Source organism: Pseudonaja textilis, chromosome 3 (genome assembly GCF_049901715.1).
Source record: "Pseudonaja textilis isolate UNSWEBS1 chromosome 3, rPseTex1.2, whole genome shotgun sequence".
Classification (NCBI taxonomy): domain Eukaryota; kingdom Metazoa; phylum Chordata; class Lepidosauria; order Squamata; family Elapidae; genus Pseudonaja; species Pseudonaja textilis.
Genome location: NC_141992.1, coordinates 148,131,092 through 148,142,473, shown reverse-complemented (window position 1 = coordinate 148,142,473; position 11,382 = coordinate 148,131,092). Strand labels below are relative to the sequence as shown.

Sequence of the window (11,382 nt, the reverse complement as noted above, 5' to 3'; positions counted from 1 at the left end):
ATCCCAGATTTGTACCTAACTATTTGATTTAGAATATTTGATGTACCTAGATTCAAAAATTGTTGTCTTGTGCACTGTTTTATCTAACTGAACATTACAAACAGCCTAACATATGTAAAGTTTTTTGTAGTTACAGAGTGTTTCCTCAAAAGCTTGGTCTTTTGATGGGAGTGGCATATTAGGATAAAAGCTCTGATGGATTTGGATATAAGACGTCACAATGAAACTTGATGAAGTAGATTAGCAATCATATAGCTACTATCTCTAAATATAGTCATAACATTTATTTCATGCTTATGGTTTATAAATGCTGCCTTTTAAAAATAAAAATACTTAATGATGCCAGGATGAACTATTTAGGCTTCCTGTTCAGTTTTGTGGCTTCTCAAAATGGAAATAGACATAGTTCCTATTAATAAACCACTGTAATAAATATGAAGGGGGATGGAGATTGTATGCTGATTCATTGGTTTACTTTTTCATGACTTGAAGAAAACTGAATATTAAAAGTTTTATGTAGCAAGCAGGTACATTGATCCCCAAAGGAATTCAAAGCACAGGCTGCGTTTCTTCAAAGGATTTGAAGCTGGCTTTATCAGGATTACTTTTGAGTAAATCGCATTAAATTACCAAGGCTTGTAAAATCAACTGTGTTCTCAGAAAAAGGTTCATCTGACGTGAGAGCTTTTGAAAATAGGAATGGATATGACATGGGACCGCCTGAGTTAGTTGAAAGCTTCCTATCATTTCCCACAGGCTGTGCACATTCAACATTTTGCCTTAATTTTCCAAAAACTATGTCATATACTAAGGCATGGCATGCAGATTATTTTTAAACATATATTCATATCGCCAACTGTCCTGTACATTAATCTCATCTCTCATCAATTTTTTACCAGCTTCACTCTGATGTTGATAAAGGAGACGGCTCCATCAAATACATCTTGTCAGGAGAGGGGGCAAGTTCCATTTTCATTATTGATGAGAACACGGGGGACATTCATGCTACAAAGAGGCTTGATCGGGAAGAACAGGCCTACTACACCCTCCGTGCACAAGCACTAGATAGACTGACAAGTAAACCTGTGGAGCCTGAGTCGGAATTCGTCATTAAGATTCAGGACATCAATGACAATGAGCCTAAATTTCTGGATGGTCCTTACACTGCTGGAGTGCCTGAAATGTCTCCTGTGGGTAAGTACATATGGCTTACAATGTTTGCTTTGTTCCAAATCACTATTTATTATGTTGATACCCAAAAGAATGCCCTATTTATGATCCAAACATCGAACAACAAAAGCTCTGTTATTCTAAATTTACAACTGGGCTAAATTGAAAGTTTTGAGTTAGCCATTTCAAAAATAAAGCAATGATCCGGACAAATCAACTCTTTTCTGAAACTGGAAAGGTATATGCTAATTATTTTTAGAAACTGCATTCTAGAAAGTTTGATTTAGTGCAGCAACCTAAAAACCTTTCCAAGCTTTGCCAAACTCTTAATTTAAGGATTACCTAGACTGCTGATGTGTACTCCTAACTCAGCTGTCTCCTTCATCAGCAAAACTTTCTTTTTTTCCCAAATGAAGAGGGTAATTAAGGGCAGTGCAGCTGACAGACCAGTGGCTTTCTAAATCTGAGCTTGAATTAAATAAACACCTTTTGTGTGAAATCTCCTGCTCTGCCTCTGCTTCTGAAAAAGTAGAAATTTGGGTGATGAAAAGGAGAGGCAAAAGAAAAGTACTTCATAGATAATTGAATCACGGGGTCCTTCCAGATGATTTAGACTCCCAGAATCTGCTGCCAATGACCTGTGATTAATAAGAATTGAAGTCCGAAATAATGGAGGACAGCAGGTCACCTTTGTCCCCTCTAGGACTTCACAGCATGATCAACAGTTCCAGTTGTGAGCAGCAATAAAAGAAATATTGATGATAGTCTACCATCTCTTAGAAAAAAATAATTGATTCCCTTTCATACTAATAAATCCTTAGAATTTCACTTCATCTCTAGCAATATGCTGTTAAATAGAAATGCCAAAGCATTTCTTTAGACACATGGCCTTCTCAAAACCATTTCTACTGTAGAAAATAACAGTGCTTTCTTGCACCTATTCTTAAACTTAGTATGGGTCCTCATACAAGATGTTTGTATCTAATATCAGTAGTAAGGCAACTTCAGAAAAAAATAAAGTAGGCTCTTTGGTGGTAAATTACATTCATGGAAATATATGCAGAAATATTTATTCTGTGGTTTTTGGCCAAAAACCCCAGGATACAACCACAAATGCCTTTTGAGTTTTCTTAGTGTGACCAAACATAAACACATTTAACATTAAGCTATCTTTAATGCAGCTTACAGTTCCATTTACCTCTGCTTACATGGAAATCAGTCAGCCTTAGTCGACTTTTTTTTTTCAGTATTATACTCACTATCATAAAGAAAAGACATTAAACCTAATGAATAGACTTTCCTGTAAGCCTGAAAAAATGCAGAATCTAATAAGAGTAAAAAGACTTCCCTTTACCTAGATTAGAAGGACTGAAATATCAAGATGTGTACATGTTGCAATTTAGGTACAAAATTTACATATATTCTTGTCAAGTATCTATCTATCTATCTATCTATCTATCTATCTATCTATCTATCTATCTATCTATCTATCTATCTATCTATCCATCCATCCATCCATCCATCTATCTATGTTTGGGTATTTTCCCATGTCATTATAGCTGTGCTTTTAAAGTTGTAGCAACGTTAAAAGCACAACTATAATGACGTGGGAAAATCCCCAAACAAAGCTGAATAACATGCATGTAAGTACCCGTGAAAACTTAAGAAAATGTAGATAGATAGATAGATAGATAGATAGATAGATAGAGATAGAGATATAGATATATATGGATACTCAACAAGAATATATGATATATATACATATACATATACATATACATATACATATACATATACATATACATATACATATACATATATATATATATATATATATATATATATATATATATATATATATAATTTTGAAGAAATGCTTTGGACCTCATGTATTTCTCTGCTGTGCATTAAAGCAGACCAACTTTTTTTCAAGCTTACAGGAAAGTCTATTCATTAGGTTTAATGCAACTCTTGAAACAGTGTCATACATTTTTCCATTCCTTGTAGGCGTCTGATAAAAAGTCTCCCTCAGCCTCAATGAATAATAGAACTCTGCTGTCTTTGCAAGATACCTGGAGCACTTTTTCCAAATCCCTTTCCAAGTGTTCACAGTCCTATGACTGTATCATATGCATTCATATGACTTACATTCCACCTTATGATCTCCTCTATATATAGAAATGGCATATGCCCATTGAACAGATAAAGAATATACACATGTGGACAAGAATACTGAAGTATTGAATGAAATAATGACAAAGTCCATACCATTAAGATAAACAAATATAAAGTCTTACACACTAGAAAGTATTGATCAGAAAAGCCTTCTCTCTCCCCCACCCTCTCTCCCCCCCCTCTCTCTCATTGGTTAGTATGGGATGAGATATCATCAGTATGTAGATGTATCCTAGCTATCTATTCCACTGCCAGACGGGAGCTGCTGTAGATGTTCTCACCAGATGTTTACAAGAGGAAAACAATAGATGGGACAAAATAAAGTGATGCCAAACCCTAGCAACACAAAGTTTCTCTTTGTCCAGAAACTGCTAGGTTTGATAGTTAGCACCTACAGTGGTTCTTAATTAGGTTGTACACTTCCTGAAAGCAGAGACCTGTCACATGTATGCTATTGCATTTGACTTGAAAAAGAGAGTAGAGATCACGGCCAGGAAAGTAATTCGATTTCACCCCCATATATTAATTGGATCTCATTTGGAGTGGAAGCACCTGGCAACAGTCACTTATGCCTTCATTACCTCTTAATTGGATTATTGCAGTAAACTCTATTTGGAATTGCCCTTGAAGATTACCTCGAAATTTTGACCAATGCAAAATGCAGTAGGCTACATCCTGGAAAATGAGAGCCATTTTATCACTATTATTCTTTTGTTGCAGATGGTACATTGGCTGCCAGTATATTTCCAAATACTACTTCATACATTTTGTCAAATCTAAGATTACAAAAGATAAAACTATAAATAGACAAGGAAATAGAAAAATAATAAAGTTCAGGAGAAAGGAATTCCCTCCTTCATCCCCATCAAGTATAATTAACATTAACAATTCATTACTATCTCTTAAAATGCAGCAAGCAGTGCTTCACACCAAATATCAGCCATTATCCACAAACAAATCTTTAAAGCACTGCTGTCTTAATCAGCAGAAGTTCATTAAGAGTTATCAGAAATAACAACATAACTGTTACAAACTATATCTAATAAATGTACTTGAAGTCCTTCCCTTACTTTTATTAACTGAATCCATTTAAAATGCAGCACATGGATTGACTTCATTTCTTCTAGATACACAAAACCTGTAAAATACTATCACCCTGTCCTAGTAAGCAAAAATCTATTAAACATTACTAGGAATAGCAACTCATTCATTTTAACCTTGATCAAATAAACCAACTTTGTATTTTTCCTCTTTCTTCCAACAGTCTTATTTTCCCCAGATAACATCCTAACATCTGTTTTCTTTTCACACTCTGTTTCTTGTCTCAACATTGTTGACAACTTTAACAAGTCCACTATAAAGAGAATATCCAAGATACACTTCATATTCTCACTGTCTCCTCTTACAAAATCATTGACAATTTTAACAAGCCCCTTTTGTAATTTCCATATAAAAAGATTCTCTGCATCACTCTTCTGGTTTAGTATTTGCAGGTCTTTAATTATTATTAAATAATTATTAATTATTATAATTATTAAACATCAACTGGTTTCATTTCTGTAACCAACATTTAATCTTTTTTGTTTTAAATGCACATTGGAATCAATTTCAGTTTTATGTAATGAAACCTTTCCCATAATACCATTCAGTTTATCTATAAGTAGTTATCTTTGAAATTATTTCTGAATTCAGTATTCATTCTTTTTATTAGATATTTGTTTTCCTCTAGTGATCAACCTTCAAAGACAACTTATCTGTTATTTTTATTCCTAAATGTAAACATGGAAAGTTTCCCATAGGAAGAGTTCAATTAATTTCAAAGTCATTAATTTGAGTCCATCTGAATAATAAAACTTTCTAAAATCAGCACTCCAATCACCCTTAGCTGGATGTTCCATTTTCCATTTAAATTCCATTGTTTCAAATTTAAATCTTAAATTTGTAATTAAAACCTCAATTCTTAGAGAAATGAAGACTTATCCAGTGAGTACAGTAAAACTTTTTTTTATTCTGAAGTTTCTCAATTTTTAAAAAGCAATGAAAAAAATTAAATCCAAAGTGAGAAAAGAAGGGCTTCTTGTGAAATAGAGGAAATAGAAATAGTGTGGCTGAAAATGGCATGTGAATGCTGGATTTGGATTTCCAGAATTTTTCCAGAGAAAGAGATCTTTCAGCTTACCTACATGTACTCTGAACATCTATTTTACAATCAGTGTATGACAGGAACTGATCAGAGATCTGCAAAAAAGATTTTTTTTCAACATACAACAAAAGGATGATTAGTGGTTTTGTTATAATGTTCCAAAACAATTAAGGCTCAGATGAACTTTATTTAAGACTTTGAAATTAAAAAAGAAATCTTCCTGTGAGAAACGTATATGTTTATGTTTGGAAAAACTTATATGACAACTTTTAAGGTTGGATGCTAGAAGGAAAGAGCTCACTAGAAGGAAATAAATGTATCAAGAGAGATCTAAAATGAATATGCTAAGGACTCAATCAAGTTATCTGCTGTAACAGAAAATTATGACATGAAAATCCAGGACATAAAATATGTAAATAAATGTCACCAATTATAAATGTATATTTTCACCAATATGTATGAACAGGTTTAAATCCGTAGATGTTCATAAAAGTGTATAATCAAAATACCAGTATCTGCAAAGTGAAGTCTATTTGAGGCCTACAAGGCTCTTTCCACAGAATTCTTATTCATATCCCTGATTATTTCTTCTTCAGGAAGACAATATATATTTAAGCCTCTATAGACTTACCAGTGAATAAAAAGTGCTCAGGTGACTTAGATCATAATCTGTATTTCATTCTTGCTATAATGATCTGTAAAATCATCTGGGTTTCTCTAATACAGTTAAATGGTTTATTATCATATCACTTTAATAGCTAATAACACCTGTCACTTGATACATTTAAGGTGATGTTTGGGGTACAGACAACCCTTTGTTTTTTTGTTGTAGCCCCTGTATCTTACCTCTAACCCTGTCATGAAAATTTCCCAGTTTTGCCAAGGTTGATAGCATGGTTTTCTTTTGCTTTAAAGCAAAGAATAGAGGAAAATGGTTGATAAGCTTTGCAATAGGTTTATATTATTAACTGTTTAATAATAATCATCTTCACTATCATCATTCTCTCTCTCTGTGTGTGTGTGGGGGGGCATGCAATCATACACCTCCTAAGCAGTAGTGACTCCTAGCAACTGCCTTGACAAGTTTCTGCACTTTTCTAGACAAAATTTCAGAATTGGTTTGCCATTGTCTCTGTCCGAGAGCTGAGAGAAAGTGAATGGCCCAATGTCACCCAGTTGGCTTTGTGCCTAAAATGGGACTGGACCTCCCAAGTTTCCAGTTAACATACCTTAACCCCATGATGATGAACCTATGGCATGCATGCCACAGGTGGCATGCAGAGCCATTTGTGTGGGCCTGCGATCCTCAGCCAAACTTACCTGCACTGTGCATGCGTGCACCTCCAAGCTGATTTCGAGGCCCGTTTGAGGATGTTTTCGCCCTCCCAGAGGCTCAAGGCAAGCCTCTGTAGCCTCGGGAGGCCGAAAAATGCACCTTCCGGAAACTCCCATGAATGGGCCCATTTTCAGTCTCCCAGGGCTGCAGGAGCTTCCCTCGAGCCTCTGGGAGGGCAAAAATGGCCTCAAACGGGCCGGAAATCAGCTGGGAGGTGCACACATGCGCAGTGTAGGTAAGGGGGAGGGGTGGGGGTGTTGCGCACGCATGGAAGGGGGGACACATTGCATTGTGGGTGCTGGCACACACGCGCTTTTGGTCCACTACAACAAAAAGCCATCACTTCCTTAACCACTTTCCCACATTGGCTCTTATTATCATCCTAGCCATCAAAAATAAATAGAAAAAAAGTATTCTCCACAGCCTTAGAAAGGGTGTTTGCCTATGCTATACTTATTTGGGAGTAGATTCCATTAAAATTAGTAGAATTTCTGCATATATGTAGCAGACTATAATACGAGAGACCAGTTTCCCCTATTAAAAGCCGACTTGAAATAAATAGCATATATTGTCAATTGTATCTTAAACTGATTTTTCTCTTGTTGTTTTTTTCATGGGACCAATAAGCACCCAATCTATATCTAGAAATTTCCTCCCCTTAGAAATGGCAATTTATAAATAGATGGTGTTATCTTGGGGTGTGGAAAACAGAGATGAAAATCTGTTTTCTTCATCTGAATTCTTATATAAGTGTGTTAAGAAGACAGTCATCCAGATTGTATGGAGAAAATACTGTATAAAACCTAAATCAGAAAAGACTCAGGCTGCTGAACATTGTATTTGAAAGTTTATCCCTGTAGCAGCATAAAAGGAGAAGAACAGTTGAAATATTAATGAGGGCAAAGGGAAGAACAGTAAATAACTTTAAACTGCAATATTATTTTATTAACATGAATATAAAACTGTTATTGCTAGCTTGATGGCTAGCCTTTTCCCTCTCGTTCTTTTAATACAATATCAAAGCCAAGTTGGACAAAAAGGAATAACTCAAAGGAGATGAGACTATGGGATATTCTTGAAGCTTCTTGAAGATATGCTCTGCATCATGGCTGTCAAACCTTTTGGCTTGCCTGTACCATATTGTGAAGAGGAATCAGCTTGGGCTGGATATCAAATATATAATATTTTAATGTGTAAATTTTGTGGAGTTGCGTCAGGGCCACATGCAGCCCTTGGGCTGTGGGTTAGACACGGTTGCTCTAGAAGGGGAGAACACACAATTTTTAAAGGACTTTTAAGCACAAATCACACCACATTTTCCAAATATCTATTTAAAGAAAATTGCTTCTCTTAAAGATAGGAAAAAAATGATATTTTACATATTTTAAGCTATCTGTGGAATGGATAGATGGGCAGATAGATAAATAAAAAAAGAGTTTTACGGATTTTTTTTACTGAACAGTGTTCTTGAAGTTCAGAAAAAACAGCTTTGAAAAATATCTCAATTTTTCATCTAGGCCCTGAACAGTATTTATTTTTATCCTTCAAATTTTAATTATTATTATTTTTCTCATTCCCTATGTTGATTTACAAATTTCCCTGAAACAAGTATTTTAAGGATTTCACAATTTTAAATCAACCTGGTGACTTTTAGATATGTTGGATTATAATGGTTTATTTATTATATAACATTGAAAATGTATTTTGTTCAGACGCTGATTGTTTGCTTACATGAATTTATTTTAAAATGTTCTTAATTTTAAGAACATTAGCTATCAGGTTTTAGGAATGCTGTGTCTTTTATTTTTTGCTTGTTAAATAGAATCTGACAGCCAAATAACACTAAAATGGGAGGAAAAACTCTCACCAAGATTATACTAATCAAAGAAATACAGACCCATACAGAGAGTGTTAAAAAAAACTATGGGAAGGACAAGACTCAGAAAATATTAATTCACCACAGGAAATGTTATCCATTTTTTTCCTGAGATTATATTTTTGTTTCTTTAGTGTCATGGGTATCTGAAAACTTCTGTTGTGACAAGCTTTTCTATCTTTTTCCATTTTTTTAATTTGTTATATTTCCAAACATGGATCACATTATTTGACACTTTAGCCACGTTATGTGGCATTTAAAAGGAAAAATGGAAATATTTCATAATCTATTTATTTTCAATCTTTTAGAAAAGAGAACAAACAAAAATTCCCACCCTGATCTTTCTCTGTTGCTTCTGGATATATCTCTCCCCCAACTCCTTGGCAGTTTTCACATCTCTGATTATAATTCATATTGCTCTATCTGTGTGTACACACCGAGCAAGACACACACAACTGCATCTAGTATTCTCATAACACTCTCTTTGCTATGCTGTTGATCATATGATACATGCTAGGACATTTGCCTCTTCTAGTCAGAATAATTGCTTCTATACCTGATTTGATAGTTTCCTTTATTATTATGCCAGTTACATTCCAGGAGGGTTGCATTTTGTGCACTAACACCTGTACTCAGATATTTTTCATCTATGGCTTGTTTACCCAGTTCATTTAGAGATTCTCCTAAATAATATAATCCTGTTTCAGGACATTATGGACATTTATCCTTGATGACAACCTTGGGTTAGTTATGTCAACTCTGTGGTCAATGGTGACTTCCACCAACATCTGCAAACTGCAGATGGTAAATGTGCTTGAGAACTTTTCTGCAAATGAAAGTATGATCTTTTAACCTTGCAGTAACTTGTTGATGTCAAAGGGAAAAAAAAGTAAGACAGAGGCTAAGTTCAAGGCAGCATTTTAAAGCATTTGTTTATTGAAAAGATTGCAGCACATTTCATCGGGGGTCTTGCTGTTAAAGATCAAATAATTTGTCTGAGTCTTGTTCCCCAGATTCTTTGGCCAACGGTTACATTTTACATTTTTGGAGCATGCCATATGCAGTCTGACTGCTATGGGAGATTACAAGATCTTGTTTGTTTTCATTATGGTTTCTGACCAGCAAATTAAATGTTGACATCTTTAAAAAAGAGGCAAAAAGCAGAAAAGCATGACAGAAAATATAGACAGTATTCAGAAAGAACAATAAAATGCCTAGAAGCTAGAAAACTTGCTAAGATATTATCAGGAGTATATATACTACAATAAGTACAGATAGCAGGATATTAAAAGTAGCACCTGAATGCTAAAAAACAAAATAGCTACAGTAATCAATAAAAAATACTTTAAAATAAAATGCTAAAATTCTAGATATTCACTATTGCTGCTACTACTAAATAATTTGGCCACCTAATGAGAAGGAAGGACTCACTGGAGAAGAGTCTAATGCTGGGAAAGATTGAGGGCAAAATAAGAAGGGGACGACAGAGAATGAGGTGGCTGGATGGAGATACTGAAGCAATAGGCATGAGCTTAAATGGACTCCATAAATGGTAGAGGGCAGGAAGGCCTGGAGGAACATTGTCCATGGGGTCGTGATGGGTCGCACATGACTTCACAACTAACAACAACTACTATTACTACTACTAGTTCCACTATTACTACTGCCATGTTTGCCAAAACACTTCCAAGTTGAAAGGATTGAATGGTGACATCACCACTGGCTGGGGGACACTCAGAGGCTCCTTTCATGTCCCCCTTAAGTTATCCAACCCCTGCACAAATAGACCTTATACCAAATGGTATCTACTCCATGGTGTCTAGTCTCTTCTTAGTGAGCTAAACTCATTTCTCTACTTGCAGCCCGCTTTTGAACTGCTGAGATTCTGGTCTGGTAGGATTGTCCTCCAGACGGAAGAGACTTCTGTTGTCAGATGAAAGTATAAGGGTGGAATGTAGCTTACCATAGAAAGAGCATCAAAGGAACATGTATACTAGGCTGTCAGGTTTCTCCAAAGCACAGAAACAGGTTTGATTTACAAAGGAATATTATTATAATTTTGTTCCAATAATGCAGAGGACAAGACATTAAATGAGATTAAAGAGGAATTTCTATGCTGCGATGGCAGGTGACATTAGATTGCTGGCTGGAAAGGTCTTCAGTTCATATAATGACAGTCACAGTGGCCTAATATGTCTTGTTCTACCTGAAGAGATATGTGATCCCCTGCTCCTGTATTACAGCTCTCCCTTTTGAAATTCCTAAGGCTAAGAAACACTACATAAGTCTCTTTGGATCCTAGCTTCCAAAAAGAAGGAAATTATTAAACAGAGTCATGACAGCTGGGGAAATTACTGGAAAACTGAAACTGAAGCCCAAAACAGAGACACATACATAGGCCCTGACTCAACCAAGTTTCTGGGTGAAGTGTTATAAGTGTTCTCAGGAATTTGGACTGTATTGTATTGAGGGATTTTAGGTTACTGAATGCAAACCATATAACATTTTGGAGATGTCTAGATTTAGCTTTGAAAAGTGTTATGATAGCAAGTACATTCTTATCTCCTGTAGCATGAAAAAAAGCTGAGTGTAGCTTTAGCACTAATATTAGCTGTCTGGGAAATAGTTCTAATTAGTTCTCACCAGGTGCCCAATTGCTGGAATAGTATGCTGAGATATTTA

At 35.2% G+C, this 11,382-nt stretch overlaps 1 protein-coding gene across 1 annotated transcript in view; it reads left to right on the top strand.

Annotated features, from left to right (window-relative positions):
- Positions 1–11,382, top strand: part of CDH7 (cadherin 7) — a 120,623-nt gene that overhangs the window by 52,881 nt on the left and 56,360 nt on the right. The window contains exon 3 of the mRNA XM_087931026.1: positions 900–1,194. Coding sequence (XP_087787152.1) covers positions 900–1,194 — 295 coding nt within the window. The remainder of the gene's footprint in view (positions 1–899; positions 1,195–11,382) is intronic.